Raw genomic sequence first — 20,648 nt, 5'->3', positions numbered from 1 at the left:
CATTTTCGTTCCAAGGACCATGATGCCATGATTTGTATACTGGCAACTTTTTCTTTTGTCAATAGCTTACATTAAAAAGAAAAAGCTTGAAATATATGCTTGCAAAGAATGGATTTTGCTCTTTTAGTTTTTTTCTTTGAAATCAGAGATTATTGGTACTCCTTGCTTAATGATGGTAATTGAGATTGGAATTTCCATTGCTAAGCAATGGAATGTGGTCATAAAGCGAGACACCACTTGATTGCACCAGATTCTGTTGCCATCTCACAGGACCGGAACTTGTGACTTCCTACTGGCTTTCAACAAAATCAATGGTGAAGCCAGCAAGAAGTTGTAAGTCCCAGTCACAAGCTTTTCCTTCGGTGGGTAGCAAGGAGGCTGGCAGACAGGGGAGTGCTATGGAGTGTGGCCGAGTGGCGGAGGGAGTGCTGTAATGCATGACTGCAGCATTTCTTCTCCGATTCAGGCTGTAGAGCATGCGTGTGGCAAGGCTGACAGGTGCACAGCTCTGTGGTTGTGCAACTGCAGTGGAGCTGTGTGCATATGGTGCAAGTGTGGCAGGGCTAGGGGTGCACGGTTTGAGTGTAGTGGGCTGGGTGTGTGTGTGTGCATGTCATGTGTGAGGGCAGCTAGTCATCTTCTCACCCTGTTGCCCAGGAACTCCTTGGGAGTGAAAGTGGCGGGAGAAGGAGCAGCTTACAATCTTTCCTGCCAGTTTTCCCACTGACTTTCTGGGAAGCCAGCAGGGAAGGTCGCAAATAATGATGTATCCATGGGATACTGCAACTGTTGTAAGTGCAAGTCAGTTGCCAAGTGCCTGAATCATGATCGCTTGACAGCAGGGACACTGTGACTGACGCACAGTGAAAGTCCTTGAAATTGTTAAGTCCCACTCACTTAATGCTGTTATAACTTTGAATGGTTGTTGAACAAGTGGTCGGTCAGCAAGGACTATCGGTAGTTAGTTAGCTATGTAATTTTGTCATATACGTATTATAAAGAAAAGTTTAAAGATTTTAAAGAAAAAAATATTTTTTAAAAAAAAATCTGTATAAAATATTTTTAAAAGCAAAGGAATATGCCTCAGTTTTGACGAATGATTACTACAGCACGAAAGTACATTCTGTGAATGCACATATTTAATTTTGACAGTCTCTAATTATGTTCTTCCAAATAAATATGAACACCAAAATAGCCATGTAAAAAGTTAGGTTTAGCAGCTATTCTGGTCTCGGAAATCCTTGCAGGATGCAGTTAGCAATGTTGCCATGCATATAAAGAGTCCTTCACAATGTGACTAACAGCCAAGTTCAGATGCAAGAAAGCCTCTCTATTTAAAAGAAGCAGCTGGAGAATTATGTTTACATTTCTAATCAGGAGACAAAAGAGCTTCTGTCACCGGGAAGAATGAGACCTACAATTAGTTGCCTGCTGCTAGTCTTCTCTTTATGTTTCCCTACAATAGTTCTTGTAGTGCTCTTTAAGAGCAAATGATCTAAAAATAATGCTATTATGGTACACTTCAGTACTACATTTCTGAGCTCTCCCGTGCAGCTCGAATTATTGTCCCAGACAGCATCCATCTGGGCTGGCTCTTGCTTAGCACAAGAACGCTGCTTTTTGGTAGCACTGTCTAAAGTGGAAAGCGTGTGACACCACATGTGGCAACTTTGACATTGTTGCTGGTCCAAACGAGATGGAAAGGATAACAATGACAGCAACATTATGGAAAGCCTTAAAGTAGGTTAATACCCAATGTTGCAGACAAGACATTGAAGTCTCTTCGAAACTTAACACTTCAGTAGCATCTGCAAAAAGTACCAACGCGTGGGATATGAACATAAAAACAAGTTTTAGTTCTTCTGTTAACTCAAACAAGTTGGAAGCAACAGATACTAAAAACCGAGTTGTGTTTCCATTTGATTGTGTTTATACAAGCCAGACCAAGGTACAGATAGCTAGTATGATAGTTGACTTGCCCAGAAAATATGAGGCAGCACCAGTATGATATCAAGACCTTGAATATTGTGGCTTAGCCTCCTTGAAATTATAATGCTGCATTTATTTCTTCTTTCTCTATACGTAACTCCACATAACATAGAAGGGATTATGAACCACTAATACAATCAGTATTTGCACATACACCCTAGTATATAATATATTTTCCACCTCTCTCTATTCTATTGGTTTTTTTTCTACACAAATAGCCTGTATCTACAATATTTAGAATCCTCCTCAGCAAAAACTCTCTAGTTTTCGTAATAAGTGAAATTATGTTAAATTTCTAGCTGAGCTTCAATAGACAGTAAGATCAGCAAATGAACAAAATATTTTAAAAGTATAATGATTAAACCTGAAAATATGCAACTCTGTGTGATCATTTGTTACACTGTTATAATAGCTGAATCCAAATATTTCCCCTGAAGGAACACAACACTATAACCTTATCTTATAGTTATTTGCTACTATACATCGAAGTAGGGATCACTTTCAGAATAACCAACAATGAAATGAGGCCAAACGACATGTTTGCATTTGTAGACTTGCTCTTAAATGGAAGCTTCACTATGCAGATTTCTGTTTCAGCAGGGAAGAGGAAAAGGGCATCATGCCAATAAGGCAACAAGACTTAAGAAAAAGGACCATCTTACCAGAAGAGGCCTTTTGCAGTTAATCTCTCAGCCTACCTTGTTTGTTGAAGCTTCTATATTAAAGTAGCAATTCAATAGCCTTCAATTTTGGAATGAAATAAGAATCTGTTCTGATTTGACCTGGTCACCTTTTAAAAGCTAATCAGAAAATAGAGAAAAGGTTAAAGGGAAAGGGAGGAATGACTACTGCAGGTGTGGATGTCTCACCAAGAAGCCATCTGTTTTTAGCTAAAAGCGGGGGTGGTCCAACCTTGGCAACTTTAAGACTTGTGGACTTCAACTTTTGGGATTCCCCAATCGGCCATACTTTCTTCTGGCTGGGGAATTCTGGGAGTTGAAGTCCATAAGTATTAAAGTTGCCAAAGTTGGATGCCGCTGGACTACAGCATCGGGTTGTATGACAATCATGACTCACTTCAGTTTCAGGTGTGACATATATCCCTCTGAGTGCTTCAGAGCTCGCTCGTGTTGTTGAGGTCAAACTAGAGAAAAAAACAGAAAGGAAAGATAACTTTGTTGTAATACCGTCTATTGATGTTCAAGGGCTATTTTTCCCCCCTAACAACATATAAAAGTTTCAACAAGATGCCAATTCCTATGGGATTACATTAACATGGAAGCCTTGAAGTTCAAAGATCCTTGATTTATGTAAGCTGCTCTTCTGTGCAAAGCGAGAGAAACCTGATACAAATGGTCTATTCTAGCATTCCCATTCCCACCCCCACCCCTCTTCTGTTCAATCATATCTGGTTCTTGGGAGACTGCATAAGGCAGGGGTGTCCAAACTTGGCAACTTTAAGACTTGTGGACTTCAACTCCCAGAATTCTGGGAGTTGAAGTCCACAAGTCTTAAAGTTCCCAAGTTTGGACACCCCTGGCATAAGGCATGCATTTATGCTGCGGTGCCCTGGGCTCATGTGATTACCATTTGTGATCATCCTAGCGGATTTCCAACAGACAAAGTCAATGGGGGAAGCTGGATTTGCCTAAGAACCACATGATTCACTTAACAACTAGAGAGATTGGCTTAACAACCATGGCAAGAAAGGCAGTAGCAATAGGCACCATTGACTTAACAACTGCCTTGCTTAGCAATGAAAATTTTGGGTACAATTTTGCTTGTAAGTTGAAGATTACTTGTACTTTGTATACTAAATTTATTCCTTGACCTATGACCATTTAATGATGGTTCGAACTTACAACAGCCTAAGAAAAAGTTACAACCCATCCTTAAAATTACAATCAGCTCATATTTACAAAAGTTGCTGTGAATTTCCCAAGCAGCTTCCGACAAGAAAAAACAATTGGAGAAACTGGATTTGCTTAATAACTCTGTGATTCATTTAACAGCCTCAATAAAAATTGTCATGAAGTCATGAAGATTTTCAAAGACTGCATTGCTTAGTGACTTTTGGTTCCTACCTGTAGTTTTTCAATTAAGCCATTTCTCAATTCCTTAAATAAATAAATATATATATATATATATATATATATATATATATATATATATATATATATATATATATATATATATATATATATATATATATATATATATATATATATATATATATATATATATATATATATATATATATATATATATATATATATATATATATATATATATATATATATATATATATATGTTGTATTTGTGCTGATAAAATAAAGGTGATGAGCCGAAAGGACAGAAAGAGGGAGGAGTGAGCTCCCTCCCATATTAGGTCATACCAGGGGTTGTAAAACAAACACACACACACACACACACACACACACACACACACACACACACACACACACACACATATATATATATATATATATATATATATATATATATATAAATTTGATAGATAACAAGCTATTGCAGAAAGCTGCCAAATACTCTCCTCTGAGAAGTAAACAGATATCTGTTTATTTGCATAAAATTGTATTACAGCTGAAATGAAGACTTACCAGGAATATAAAATACAACAGAATAAAATTGTAGTTCCCAGCCCAGTCACCAAATTTTCATCTGTTTGCAGTCCTTGGCTAAAGTCAGGCACACAGATTGTTTTATTATTTTGATTCTCATCTAGGACTTGAAAAAGAGCCTACAATTAGCACAATTAATTTTATATTCCATGTATCCAATTATCTACATATGCTTTAGGTTGGACAATGGCATGTTCCCTTCTTTCAAATTCCCTCAAATTTCCTGCATCTCTTAATTTGTGGAAAATCTTCTAGGTCTGTGCAGCCGATTTCTGAACTCTATGAGGAAGCACAATTGATTCCCTCCTTTGATTCTAAAAATAGAAATTATTCCGTTTAAAAACAAAGAAATTACTTTTGAATATGGAAAAATATTGAAATTGATTGTGATTTAAACATCTTAAGAGATAACTTACAAGATAAAGTTGCTGCAATTCTTTTCTCTTTAACTAGATGTATTAATTGATACAGTACATGTTACACAATACATTTTTGGTGGTGTTATTGGGAGTTTCCAGTCTGGTGATTTCAGGTTGCATTGGGTTTTCAGAATGGCCAATTAGCGCAGGCAACATAATTTGGAAAGTACAACGTTGAGAGAAGGGTAATTTTACATAGATGATCAGTGCACATGTATATGTTGATTTTTAATTCAAGATAACTTACTGATTTCTGGAGGTTTGCTTGAAAGGGATGAGAAAGTGAGGTACATGACATAGCAGCTGATAATGCCTGACTGCAACAAGCCAGAATGAGGCTGACCTGAAAATTTAAAACAGGGATACATCTGTAGATTTTTCTTTGGTAAAGTGGTTCACACTGTAAATAATGTTTTGTTGAGTTCATGGACCTTTAATTTTAAATCCAGGGCTTCCCTCCGTGGACAGGAGGAGTGCTTTAGCTGAATAGAAACGGGAACCATAGATCCAAACCAATCACAAAACAAAATGTACGAGGATTAGATCTCTGTGAAAGTTATAACCAACCCTTCAATTACTTTTCCCTGCTATTCTGCCTGTCCCTCAAAAGAGAGACAAATAATTCAGTTCCTGAATTACGTTTCCGGTCACCAAAGTGTATTAAAAGTTCAATGAAAAGTAAAATGAATCTTGAGAAAATACAAACAGCTGAGAAAACTCAAGTTAAACATGAACTCAGTTTAACACACAAAAATGTACTTTCATTTCCCCAAAATAATTACACTGAGGAGAAGGGGTGTGGGGGAAACCAAACATATACCAAGCACGAATGGTTTTAAATATAGATCTAGTCATGTTTAGAGTGACCTCCCTGAAATCAATGAACACAAAGAGTTTTGACTAACAGAAATCCCTTTGATTTCAAAAAGGAGTTCTTTAGGGTTGGGTCCTAGTAGATCCCTCATAATCTCTTCAGATATTGACACAAGATTGAAATTTTTAATGTGATCCAGAGGAAATGATTAAATAACGAGTAGTAGTCATTTTAACAGTAAAAAAAAAAAAAGTTTTCATTTGCCTCACTCATTCCACAAAATATAGTCTTCAGCAAATCAAAACCCAGGTTCAATTATGGCCCTTGACCTGAAAAAGGCTGTGTATTCTAAACATAAATAAACAGAAATATATATAAAAAAGAAAGTTGTTTCCTAACCATTTCTCAATCCGTGAAACAATCTTCAGTTCCTGCTGCTACTTATTTTAATGAAAAATCTGGAGTGCTAGGCTATAAATTCCCAATAATAAATATCTCCTTTCCACAATATAGATAACAATAGAACTCTAATTATATACTGAATCTTAGAATTGATTTTAATTTTAGTGCATCATAAGGGTTATCTGGATAGTAATTAATAATACATACATTCCCTTAGGAATAGGATTTAAAGATTCGCTTTACTTTAACACATGAATTAAATATACTTTGACTAGCTATGGTCTACTTCTCTAGAGGAGGTATTTTATATGACCTTCTCTTAAGTGCTTTTTAAAAGTAGGAAGCCAAGGATTGAATTTGGGATGAGCTTCATGGAAAACATGCTGTTCCCCACTGAGTTACCACCATGATGTAACCTGAATACCATGGTGAACTTTACATGAATGGACTGACAAAACTATCAGTGGATATAAATTGATTCCCTTCTACCAAGAGGTTCAACTGATATGTCAGAGATCATGGTTGATAGAACAAAAAACCTTGAAATTCAACCGAGTTACTGAAAGTCGGGAAATATGGCAATTAGTAATTCCAGATTTAGGTCTTATGCTGCGTCTCTCCATTACTTCAGAATAAATACCATTTTTGTTGCAGAAAAAGATTTTTTAAAATGAAAGCAATAAAATCAATCTTGCCTATGCTTTACAACTACTGCATTTTATACACAAAACAATGTTTCAGTGTTAAGAGGACATGAACAGGCTCACTTTGTCCAGACAGAATATGAGGCCTTTTTTTCTACTATTGGTCCTATGATCTGACTTCTTTAAATAGTATTTTTATTTCCCCCCCAATTATGATTACTATAAACTAAAGGATTGAATATGGGTAGGAAATGACCTCCAGTTCCAAGCAACCAAGTCCAGAGTGACAGTAAAAGAAAGCTTGCTTACGGTTTTGGACACAAGGTGAAATGGCTACCATTGAAATAAGCAAGCACAAGCCGCCATTGACGCCAAGCAGGATCTTGTTAAATGTACAGCCATCAGCACGGGTATAAAAGACAGCCATCACAACTACCGCTCCAACAGCCACGGAATACAATACGAGAGTTACAAGAGCTAAGGAGCCGTACCAAAGTTGATTGTGCTTTGTGCCAGATGTCCTGTTTGGGAAAGAAAAGCAATCACACATTAAACTTGAAGAAAAACAAATTATTTAGAAGCCCCCAAAGGAGATTAGTTCATTAGGTCTTTGTGAAGTGGATTAAGATTTAACTCTTTATGCAGAATTGTTCTTTAGACAGGTGTGTTCAATTACTATTTTAAATTTACAGCGTATTTAGAATACTGCATTTTATTAGTTTGTACTGTTTCTAGTTATACCAGCAATATATTGATTAACATTTAACTTATTTCACTCTCTAAGAGCATGGTCCCATGCACTTCACTGATCATCCTAAAGTTAGGATTCTCTTAAACTTTGTTGGAGAGATGGGAAGTAAAACTTGGGGACAGACCGGTGACTTCCCAGCTCAGCTTAAAAGATGTGTATTTCTAAAAAGGTGTTCAATATTTAAAATAAGTCATGTGGGATACGTACACAAGATTAACTTGTGATCAATATGGTGAAACTTTCAAGGCTAAAAAAAGACCCTGTTTTGTTTTATGCAAATTAAAATGATTGCTTTAAGGCAATCTAAAGTTTACTTTAGGATATACTTGGAAAGACTAAAGATACTTCTTCTAAATTTAGATTACAAAAACAATATCTAAGAATCTTGAAAAAAAATGAATAAGAAAGGTAGAACAATTCAGTAATTGTTAAACCCCACAAAGATTTAGATTTTATCTTTAAATTTAGATTTGAACTCCCTTATGAAAGTCACACATTTTTAATAACCAAAACTAAGAGAACCAGCTGAGGGGATGCTGTAACAGGCTGGTTTAGCCAAGCGAAAAGTACGACAGACAATAAATAGGAAGTAAAATAGGATACAAAAAGCTACAGAGGAAGCTGGATGGTTAAAAATAAAGAAACAATTGAAGAGGAAAAACTGAATGAGAATGCCTGCTGTAAAACTTTTAACACAGATCAGCTGTGATTTTGATTTCTTTTTTAATTTAAAAATAGAATTTAGCTAAACAGACACTTCCTTTTATATGCAGGATGAAAGAAACCTACCAGTTTTTATTCCATTTGTGTGCAAATTCTACAAGGAGGATAAGCTGAATGATGATGAAGAGGAAGCCTCCTGTTGCACCAACGTAACGCCATGCTGCAGAAAACATAAAAATGCTTCGTTAATTATGACTCATATAAAAAAATACAATTTTTATTCATTATATTTATAAATTAAATTATATATATTCTCAAAAAATGTTTCACAAAATTACACTCCTTTGTAGCAATTACTGCCATGTATTATGGACCTCAATTATTACTCAGTATCGAGAAAACACATGCTATGAATACAAATGCACACACACACACACACACACACACACGCCCCTATAGCAAATTAAATTATTTTGCAAAACTGCAGAAAAAATTTAAAAATCTACTTTAAACATTTTATACTTAAAACAAAAGGTTAAAAAATGAAATCCTAAAAAGTCTTTATATAAATGCATTCCAAATTACAGGATAGGATTAACATTTGATAAATTTTCCAACATATACACATATAGGCATTGCCATCCAAACAACAGAAATAAAGCATCTATTGTTTTATGAAGCCCTCAAATCATCGTGAATATATTTCCATCTTCATAATGAAGTTCATTGTCTACTCTCACAGTTTATTCACAGAGGAAAACATAGAAAGGGACAATCTGTAATAGCCTTCTTTTTGCCTCTAAAATATGTTGTGTTTTGGCCACATTGGCAGAGATTATTGGAGTTTGCCTTCAATACATTTGGACAGACCCAAGTAATAGAAAGCCACTCTACAATTAAAGCAGCTCCTGCTTACAGATAAAATTTGCATGAGCTATTGGCAATGCACATTATGTCACACTTGAAAAGAATTCAAGACGTGCCAGTGCAATTATAGAAGCAACTGAATGCAGGGAGTTGTTGGACTGCTGGCTGTATTTAGCTAGAGGACATTATGACCTATAATTTTATATAAGAGAGAGAAAGCTTTCAGTAGTGAGTATTCATAATGAAGGCTGGTATTTTTTGCTATGCTAGTATCAGGGACTTGCTCTCCAGATGCTGGGCAATGAATTGAATAGATAAAGAAATGAACTGAAAGTTAATTCAGTGTTCAAAGAGTTACAAGTCTCAGATTTGGAAAAAAACCTGCTCGTTTTGAATTAAAACATCTTAGTGCAAGCATAGTATCTTGCAACTTCTGTTCTTTCAACTTAAAAGTAGAAATGGTTTGAAAAAAGGTTTATGATCATAATTATCATGTTAAATTGATTAATTAAAAACACTTAAATGTAGTATGCCACCCAGGGTCATTATTTGTGAACTGCGTGGCTATAACACTTGATAAACAATTAAAATTCTAAAATCAAGATTGTGCTGCACGTGACTCCCTTTTCCTCCGATTTTGGACTCTGCCATCTACAAGCATTTGTGACTAGCAAATTGCCTTGATTAATTGGAACTGCTATCGGATATTAGTACAGAGAGGGATTAGTACAGGAAGCTCTGCAAGAAATCTCATTTTGCATGGTAAATGTCATCAAACTGAAGACTAATTAAACTGCAGGAAAGTTTAAGTGCAGTAGCTGCTGGCCTACCCCATTAGAAAAGCAAATGCAGTTTGCTTCAACTGTTATATATCAGGACCTAATTGAAAGCTTAATTTCCGCAAGCTATACAGTTCAGCTCTACAATGAGCTTTGTGGTGACAGGATATTTTATTTGAGAAACATCTTTAAAATGCTCTTTTCCAGACTGAGAAGCTGTTGTGTCTGCAGCTTCCTTGCTAAAATAGGGTACACTTCTGGAAAGGGGCAGGAATTTAAGCTGAGGAAGATCAACTTTCCCTTCAACAGATTCTTAGCCTTATCTTCCTTCTGCACTGCAGCGTCTTCCTTTCAGCCTCTCCCCCACTTCCCATGTCCCTCCCGATGCAAACAAGAAGCTGGCTTTTAATTCCTTGTACAATTGGCCTTTTATTGTACGGCCCCGTTTGAATTGTGCAAGATTTGTTACTGAAAAACAACTTGGAAAAAGTGATGTTCTATGTATGTAGAAAAGTTATTTTAAATTAAGAATGGCTTAATTAGGTAAGACAAAATTATGAAATTAAAAAAAGCTTTACATTGTGTTAGATTGGGTATTGAGAAGGCAGAGACAGGCTTGTGGTAACAACCGCTCTTTATTAACAGAAGAACAGTATGTACAATCCAGCAACTGCTTGGTCTGACAGCAGCCCTTTTATAGGGAGCTGTCAGACCTCTTAACCAATAGGATTCAATCTCTGTTCCCGCCTGAACAGAGGACCTTGGTGGAAACCATAGCAGATTGTTAATTGCAGCACCCAGCATTTTCTGCTATTTTCTTGGGTGTTTGGCACAATTTATAAATATGAGGCTATATTTTTGCAGCTGGAATTATCTAAGTTCACCAGATTTATGTTTTCACATTTAAGGAAGAAACATTATCATATGAACCATTATCTAAAGGAGGAGGAGGATTAACTTACTATACGCTCTGAGATGTTAACGTTGATGTTTCTACATAGCTATTTTTCATAGTATAAACAACAGAACACAATCCAAACAGTATACAAAATCAACACAGAAATCTATAAAATTCTTGTATCTGAGCCTTTCACAATTACTTTCTAACTAAACTGAGCTGAATATAGGGAAACAGCTGTACTACATCTGCAACAAAACCCATAAAAAGCAACAATTTCTGCAAAACGTCACCCTAAAACAATAATTTCCAAGACAGTTTTTATATAACTTTCAATCTACCTAATAGTGTGCAATTTTGATTCAATCTGCATTCTTCTACCGTGTTAAGTGCAGGAGGCAGCAAGTGCGGGGGCCGAGGGGAGTGGGAGCACAGCTACCACTGGCCCCGGCCCTCTCCGTCCCACTGTCTGCTTGCGTGCAGCTGCAATGAACCAAGATCTTGGCATGCCCTGCCCTCCACTTGCCCTGCTGTTGGGACACTTCTCAGCTGTGCCAGGCGCTGAGGTGGTCCCCAAGTGGCTATCCATGCTGCGGCTGGCTTGCATTTGCACGGGGTGTTGGGGTCACCTTCCTCCCCCATCCCTCCACCTCTGTTGCCACAGTGCAAGCTTCCCATGAGCCTCCTGTGAGTCACGAACCTGTTCAGCATGTCCGGATCGGCTCCCCCCCCGCCTCCACACTCAGATGTATTGGTGTTTGCACTATGCCAAGGGGCTGGTGGGCTGTGGCTGCCGTGGGACACCATCGGGCTCCACGTGCTTGCTGTTGGCCACGTCCATCCTCCCAGGCTTATTTTCGGGTTAGGGTTTATATTAGGCCCATCCCCAAAATTCAGGCTAGGGCTTGTTTTTGGGGCGGGTCTTATTTTTGGGGAAACACAGTATAATCCTATCGCCCCTTTGCTACGTCTTTCTCTAAAGTACAGATGCCACTTCTGTTCATTTTTCTAGAAAGACCGGTATAAACAGGAACCATTCTATAGCTGTTTCTCTCAACAGCTACAATGGTTGTGAAAGACTGAATTTTTAATGAATGTAGCATACCTTTATATTCTGTTAAAAATGTATTAGAAGGCGTACCCTTTGGTAAGCTCTACCACGCTTTTATCAGCTGCATATAGTGGCTAGACTGATGTAGAATTTCAGTTAGGGCAATGTTTCTCAACCTCGGCCATTTTAAGAAGTGTGGACTTCAACTCCCAGAGTTCCCCAGCCAGCATAACTGGTTGGGGAATTCTAGGAGTTGAAGTCCAGATATTTTAAAATGGCCAAGTTGAGAAACACTGAGTTAGGGTACAGTGGAAGGGGAGGAGAAAAAGGGGAAAGCAGGGTGATTATGAATAAACAAAGTATATGTGAGTTAGATTATGAGTATCTTATCAATTAACAATTGTAATAGGTTAATTATATGATGGTTGGAGTTTTCATTGCCTAAATCCTTTGATGCCTGTGAATGAAGAAATCTCTTGCTCAGTGGTGCTATTAAAGATTCTGTTTTTCCAAAACGGTCACTTTTACAGGTGCCAAATAATCCTTCCAGCTCTTTTCCTACAATGTAAAATGATACCTGTATATATTCGACTGTAGAGAAAAACATATGACAGTTCTTTTTTAAAACATGTACCTTTAAGAAAGGTATCTTGATCGGGAATGAAAAAGGCTCCTGAACACATTCCTGCCAAGATGAGAAGTTTAATAAACCAAAATCTGGAAAAGAAAAAATGGACAGGAAAAAGAAAAGAAATAGAATCACTGTACTATACTTTAATATCTGACCAAATTAAAAAATGTGGAAAGTATATATCAGTAGAACAAATAAAGAAGAGATAAACTATGTCATTACATTGGTGAGGAAATTCAACTGTTTATCACTGAGTACCCCGCCAAAACATCAATGAAAAAAATCCATCTAGCTTACCCATTGTGGATGTAGGCACGACAGCTTTTGCTATTGTTGATTTTAATTGTGAGTAAAAAGAAGATGAAAAAGAAACACGCTGTTCCAAAACATACTCGATAAACCGCAGAGTAGCCCACCAGCTTCTCACAGGAGTCACCTGCTTGAATATGTTGACATACTGTTTCATAAAAATAAACCTGAAATGAACAATGAAGTACAGTAGATAAGATGCATGTAACTGTGTACGACGACAACTATATTAAGCAGTTTGGAGATAATTGTGTTACTTTCAAATCTATCAAGCCATCATTTATTTTACTTATATACAAAATTTGGAAACCATGCTGCTGCTTCATTTGCATTTCCTAGCATTTCTGATTCATACAACATGCTTTTTCATCAACAATTGTGCAGTTTATACAACAGCATTGGAAACTATAAAGGCAAAACATGTCTTTTGGGTATAATTTGCCAACCTCTGCTATGCAAGTGGTGCTTGTTTAACAGCCACTCCTTCAGTGACTGTTTGGATTTACAATGGTGCTGAATGGGTGCTACTTAGGACTAGTTCTCAAAGTTCTGGCTGTTGCAGTGCTGCCCCTCCACAGTTGTTGTGGCCCACCAGTGTAGCTGGCAGCAGATTCGGACAGTGTGGAGGTTGGGGAGGAACATGGGCCAGTCCTTGACTCTGGGGAAGGCTCTGATGAGGGTTCTGTGTCGGAGGCAAAGAGGGGGCCAGAGCCGTATGCTGGTTATCAGCTGCTTTCAGAGTCAGACAGCAGTGAGGCAGATAAACAGCTGGAGCCTGTTCCCAGTGTGCGCATGCGCAGAGTAGCCAGACAAAGGGAACAGCTAAAGAACAGGAGTCGACTTGGAAATAAGGCCACAGGTGGACGATGAATGGCCCTCCCCGAGGAAATAAAAGAGGAGCAAAAGGAGAGTGGAGTTTGCAGGAGACAATTAGTTTGCTAATTGGTTGACTCTCCGAGACTCCTTGCCAAGTTTTGCAGATATTGGTCTGTCAGCTCTCCAAGTCAGATAAGATCTGTGACTGTAAATCCTCCCTTGAAAGACTTTGTTGGATGTGAATAAGCAGAATTCACACTATATTACTAAAAGGGTTTTTTGTGGGACAAGGAGTTTGCTGCATACTCTTGGAAAACCTAGGTCAGCACAACAGTCATGTGATAACCATGGGGGTGCTTGGCAACTGTCCCAGACTTCTGACCGCTTGCAGCAAATCATTGGTCATGTGACTGCAATTTGCCATCTTCTCCACCATCTTCCTACAAGCAAAGTCAATGAGGAATCTATCAAGAACCGGAGGTCACAATCATGTCAGGTTATCATTTAACAATCCACATTTAATGACAGTAAGCATTGACTGGCAGGAATGCCTTTGCTAAATGGCATAGTTATTTGATGGTGCGTTTTGCAAGTGCATTGCTTAGCAACAGAAATTCCAGTCCTAATTACCGTTGTTAAATAAGGACTACTTGCAAAGCATTGTTTCTTGATGTTCTTTGAATGATTAGAAGATTGCAGAAGTAAAATAGCAGAAAAGTGGGAAAATTCCAGCCCTCTCCTCACTTGCTTAAATATTTGCTTTTGAGGTCACACTTTATTCCACAGAAAAAGATCAACAAGTCACCCATTTTGGCCTCACGCTCACCACACTAATTTGCAGCTGCACTCAGAAAACACCTTAAAGCACATTTCCATGTCCTTGGTTATATTTTAGGGCTGTGCCTCCTATGAACATTTGTACCCACCCTCTCACAAATGGGACCGTTATAAATAGAGGCACTGATATAGAAATATGCAGACATACATTCACACACACCCCATTTACAGTTAAATAAAAACTTCTCTATATCCTCATAGGCAGGGAGTTCTGAAAGTAGCAACTGAGTTGAACATTAACATAGCTGGGTATTTCTCCTTTCCTTTCTGTTTTGGCCATAAACAGAGAGAAAGAGAGAGAGCCCTTCCAAGCTCAAAACTTTTTTTCATGTTTGAATTCTGTTTCCAGAAAAACCTGAGGAGGTCTAGAGCAAAATAACACAGAACATAAATTTAACTTAAACTAAGTGCAAACTAAGAAAATGTAGGTGGTGTTAAAGTCACTTAATGATAGAAAGAAATGTGATGTTGTAAATTATAAGGACTTTACTACTTTTTTAAATATAGGAGAGCAGATCCAAACTTTGACTACACCTCCCTCCCTCCCTCAATGTACAAGAAATTCTGTGAGCAGAGAGCCAGGACAGTAAATTGTAATGGTTAATGTGTCAGATGAGGGTGAGAGAACGCATTTAGTCATGAGGCTCAGTGGGTGAGTTTAAGACCACTGTTTCTGAAACTTAGCAATTTGAAAATGCGTTGACTTCAACTTCCAGGATTCCTCAGTTGGCATGCTTTATTAAACAGGGAAACAAAATTATGGGCACTTTCATCCACAATTTTCAAAATTATGTGTACCTACTAAATAGCCCAAATGATTTCATGGTAAGTATTAATGAACGTAATTACGGCATTAAAGAGCACAATGAAGAAAAAATTATGGGATGAAATGAACATTTAAAAAAGACTGGATAGAAAGGCGAAATCTAGACCCATTTCTACTTATCTTAGCCAATGTTAGCAACTTATGGATTTGAGAAAGTACACTTGATCGATCCAAACTGTTTTAATAATGTCTGGAAACATTTTTTCGGCATGATAAATCAGGAAATAGCTAATGCTTTATTAATCTTTTTCAGAATCAAAATCCTACCACAGTAATAGAGAGTTTAATTGATCAGGAATAAAATTCTCAGTTCTCTCATGAGAAGATCTGTCCAGGACAAGGGAGAAGACTGAAACCTATTTTTGCTTATTCTGTGTCCCCTCCCCTCACCCACACCTTTCTTTGCTTAACCTCTTTGCTCTATGAGCTGCCAGGAAGGCTTGCCAGAGATCTTTTCAAAATCCTGGCTACGTACAGCCTCTCATGCTGCAAACTGTACTTCTCAGCACTAAACTGAGAAAATATACTAACTATAAAAATATATTATTATCAAATGTCCCCCACTCCCAATGCTGGGTATGCAGCATGGGAAGACAGCAAAAAACCAAACATTCAAAATCAACGCAGTAAAATTATATATAAAAAAGGACAAGCACTAGTAAACCATGCTACTCATCATGAGAAAACAATAGCACAGTGCTTCTCACCAGCAACATTTACAGACAAGGCTGTTTGCACAATCTGGTCAGCTTGGCACACAATTTTTTTCAGAAAAACTACTGCGGCAATTTTAGTAGACACTAACTGTAGGAAAACTTATCCATTGGTTTTAGAATAGATGCATCATATTTAGTGACAAAGTCTATAGAAACGACTGAATATTCAGTTTCAGCAGCTAAGGAGGAATCCTCCTGCAGGAACCTGGTGGAGAATTGAGGGAGATTGGGAGAGGGGGCGCTGCAGCATTTGTGGTCAATTGTAAAGGTGAGGGGGGGCCAGTGAGGAATTATAGTGGCTATAAACTTTGGAACTAGGACATAAATAGCTTGGGGGTTATCTGCTATAATGTTGAACTGGTTGCTAAAGAACTATTTGTCAAATAAGGACTACCTGTATTGATGTTATTTTAATTGTTGATTGGGAGCTGATTGGGAATTTGATATAAGATGGGCAGCTATATAAATGCTTTAAATAAATAAAGCAATATAGCTTAACTCAAAGGAGACTACTTCAAAAAATAATCAGTGGAGCAGAAACTAAATTACTACAATGGAATGGAAAACAGACAAGAGTTTCCAGAAAGGATTCATTTGCATCCTCTTATTCAAAGCAGCCAAGCACTCAAATTTCAGAGAGCAATAATTTTTTTGTCTTTGAGGAAACAGTTATCCATTGTATGGTTTCTTCCTACTCCTCAACTTTCAAAGTGAAACACAGGATGACACATTTGGCACTGTTGTACCACACACAGTTTGGGGTCTTTTAAAATGTCTGAAACAGTTTATTATAATTGCATATGAATATATGTTCTCTCTCTCTCACATACACACCTATGTGAAATTGTTGTAATGTACGACATAAATCATGAGAACAGTTCAGCATTCATCATTATGCCTGCCAAAGTTTTACAAAACTCAAGTCTAATATAAAATGGTTCATTCTGTAAGCTCCCTTCAAATTTCAAAGATATATTCTTTTCATTCAAAAGCTTATTCCAGTACCTCCCTTTTTCCTCCTGGGATCCCCAGGAATTAAATGCTTTTACTTACATGCTCTTTCATTTGTTTTGCTACGGTTTCTGACATCATGATGCAAGAGATGAGAGCCACCAAGATGAAGTACAAGGCATACATAAAGCGGGTGCTGGTCGATTGTTTTATCTTTGGGCAACAGTTGCAGCAAAGGGAACATCCAGCAGTGCCACAGCAACAGGCCAACTACAGGAGTAAAAAAAGGGAAAAACATCACTTTGACATGGCTAAATAACAGCAAAATCTGCTCCACCTCCCATTCCATGCATTTGTAACTCTCCTTTCTCTTTTTCTCAAAAATATTTAATAAAAATATCCTGAGAATTTAAAAAAAATGTAATGTTTCGATATCTTTTTTTGATAAAAGACAATCCTAAATTAACAATTTTTAAGCAATAGAATGTCTTAGAAAGGGCAAACAGTGATACTTATATATGGGCCCATAATACCATCCAAATGGTTACATTTTATTAAAATAGTATGCTTCTTATATCAGGTTGAGATACAATTACAAACTTGAATTCTTTTTTTTTTTTGACCCATCTTGGGCTATATAAAGTTCGTTTTTGAAATTACAGACCATATTGAAACACTGAAAAGAGAGCAGAGAAGAGCAACAAAGATGGTTAGGCAGCTAGAGGCTAAAACATATAAAGAATGGTTGCGGGAATTGGGTATGTCTAGTCTAATAAAAAGAAGGACCAGAGGTGACATAATAGCAGTGTTCCAATATCTGAAGGGCTGACATAAAGAAGAGAGGATAAACCTAGTCTCCAAAGCACCTGAAGGCAAGGCAAGAAACAATGGACGGAGACTAATCAAGGAGGGAAGCAACCTAGAACTAGGGAGAAATTTTCTAATGATGATAACAATTAACCAGTGGAATGCTTGCCTTCAGAAATTGTGGGTGCTCCATCACTGAAGGCTTATAAGAAGAAATTGGACAGCCATTTGTCTGGAAGGGTAGTGTCTCCTGCTTGAGTAGAGTGTTTGACTAGAAGACCTCCAAAATCTCTTCCAATTCTGTTATTCTATCTTCTATTGTGGGTGGTAAATCAGATCTGGCTTATAGGCTATAAGTTGCCAACTCCTGCTTTAATAAATTCTCACTTCCAGCACACTGCTAGTCAACACAGTTTTCCTAAATAATGTAAATTATAGCCCAAGAACCTAGTAGGGTCCCTTTTGAAATTCTTGCCCTTCCCATTATGCAGCTGTAGACCGTGCTATCCCTTATCTAATCTAAGCATCTAATCTAAGCACCAATGTAAGGACCAAATGGATTACATCCCAAGATTCTGAAGGACCTGGCAGACGTAATCCCAGAACTACTGAACAAAATCTTTCAAAAACCCTGGAACAAAGGACTGAAAGAGCTGATGTGGTTCCAATCTACAAAAAGGAAAAAAGTGGACCTGGAAAACTACAGATCGATCACCCTAAAATCAATATCTAGGAAAATTCTGGAAAATATAATCAAACACACATTTGTGAATACCTAGAAATGAACAAGACAATTACTAGAAGCCAGATCATGCCAGGCAAACTTTATTGCCTTCTTTGACAAAATGATTAAATAACTGGAAACGGAAAATGCTGTGGACATAGTTTACTTAGACTTCAAAGCACATGACAAAGTAGATTACAGCCTACTTCTTGGTATGATAGTAAAATGTGGGATAGACAATACCACCACCTGACAGATTTGCAACTGGCTGACCGACTGCATTCAGCTTGTAGTCCTCAATAGAACTACATCTACGTAGATTGAAGCATGAAGTGGGGTACCTCAAGGTTCTGCCTTAGGTCCAGTACTCTTCAACATCTTCATATATCATCTAGATGAGAGTATAGAAGTAGAACTGATCAAATTTGCAGATGACACCAAGTTGGGAGAAATAGCTAAAATTTTATAAGACAGTCTCAAGATTCAGAAGAATCGTGATCGACGGAACACTAGGACTTACCCATCAAAATGCAACTCAGTGAGAAAAGTAAGGTACATACCGTGTTTCCCCGATAATACAACATGTCCTGATAATAAGGCATGCCACATTTTTCTGGTGGGCAAAAGTATAAGCTCTCCCCCGCAAATAAGCCCCCTGGAGAACCCCCCACCTCCGGCCAGGCAGAGCACTGCTCACCAACCTAGCGGTGTCCTGGAGGTACCAAGCATGAATAGCCATTGGGGGAGAGGCAAAAGTAATTGTGTTGCTTGGCGCCTTCGGGATATCGCTAGGTTGGTGAGCAGCGATATGCCCAGCTGAAGAGAGGGGTTGCCGGGCTCTCTTGCGAGCAGGCTCCCAAAGAGCCGGGCACAGCCTCATGGGCGAATGGCTGTCTTGCGCTGTCGCAGCTGCGCAACACAACAGCCATGAAGCGACCATGCTCACGAGCAGCCACCCGGCAAACCCCCTTTCCAGCCAGGCACAGCACCATTCACTGACCTAGGGGTATCACCAAGCCATGTGTTTGCCGCCGCCCAGCTTGGCACCTTCAAAATGCCAGTGAATGGCGCTCTGCATGGCTGGAGAGGGGGGTTGTGCGAGCGGCTATTCCACTCATGCGCCTCCCAGCCCCACGATGCCCTGGCCCAGCTCTCCCTTTAGAGCCAGGGCACCTCCGCCACCACCCCAGCATGGCTTTTTCGGAGGCTTCCAAACCGAGTCTTCCAGCAGTGGCTCTATGGTTGTGCATTCTGCCGGCAGCTGGCCCACACCATAGAGCATACGCCGAGAGTGGCCACTGCAGGAAGACTCGGTTTGCAAGCCGCCGAAAAAGCCATGCTGGGATGGCGGTGGCAGCAGAGGTGCTCTGGCTCTGCAGGGAGAGCTGAGCCAGGGCATCATGAGGCTGGGAGGCGCAAGAGCGGAACAGCCGCTCACGCAACCCTCCTCTCCAGCCATGCAGAGCACCATTCACTGCATTCGGGCGGTGGCGAACAGGCACTCATGTGGCTTGGCAATACCCCTAGGTCAGGGAATGGCGCTGCACCTGGCTAGAAAGGGGGTTTGGCTGGTGGCTGCTCGTGAGGTTGGTCGCTTCATGGCTGTTGTGTTGCGCTGCTGCGACAGCGCAACACAGCCTTTCGCCCATGAAGCTCTTTGGGAGAGCAGCCGCCCGGCAAGCCCAAAACAATAAACCCTCCCCTCATAATAAGGCCCAAGCCATATTTTGTGAGTAAAAAGAAAATAAGACCCTGTCTTATTTTCAGGGAAACACGGTAGGCAGGAAAAAACAGACACACGGGTATAGGATAGGTGGTACCTAGCTCGCAATAGCAACTGTGAGAGGAATCTAGTAGGCCATAACTTAGGTATGAGCCAGCAGTGTGCTGCAGCTGCCAAAAAAGCTAATGCAGTCCTAAGTTGGACCAACAGAGCATCCAGATCGCAAGAAGTGATAATACCACTTTATATTGCACTAGTGAGGCCACACTTGGAATATTGCATACAGTTTGGTTGCTGGGATATAAAAAAGATGCTGAGACCCTGGAAAGCATTTAGAGAAGAATAACAAAGATGATAAGACGTCTGGAGGCTAAATCATCAATCAATGA

General features: G+C 38.8%; 1 protein-coding gene across 1 annotated transcript in view; it reads right to left on the bottom strand.

Moving 5' to 3' along the window:
• The window catches only part of SERINC5 (serine incorporator 5), a 48,183-nt gene that overhangs the window by 6,615 nt on the left and 20,920 nt on the right, over nt 1-20,648 (bottom strand). The window contains exons 2-9 of the mRNA XM_081944220.1: nt 17,108-17,275; nt 12,848-13,026; nt 12,554-12,636; nt 8,451-8,544; nt 7,220-7,431; nt 5,298-5,393; nt 4,611-4,737; nt 3,067-3,133 (exon numbers count right to left, since the gene is read on the bottom strand). Coding sequence (XP_081800346.1) covers nt 3,067-3,133; nt 4,611-4,737; nt 5,298-5,393; nt 7,220-7,431; nt 8,451-8,544; nt 12,554-12,636; nt 12,848-13,026; nt 17,108-17,275 — 1,026 coding nt within the window. The remainder of the gene's footprint in view (nt 1-3,066; nt 3,134-4,610; nt 4,738-5,297; nt 5,394-7,219; nt 7,432-8,450; nt 8,545-12,553; nt 12,637-12,847; nt 13,027-17,107; nt 17,276-20,648) is intronic.

The sequence above is a fragment of the Natrix helvetica genome, assembly GCF_964273705.1.
Source record: "Natrix helvetica genome assembly, chromosome: 2".
Taxonomy (NCBI): domain Eukaryota; kingdom Metazoa; phylum Chordata; class Lepidosauria; order Squamata; family Natricidae; genus Natrix; species Natrix helvetica.
This window is presented reverse-complemented; position numbering and strand designations above follow the sequence as displayed.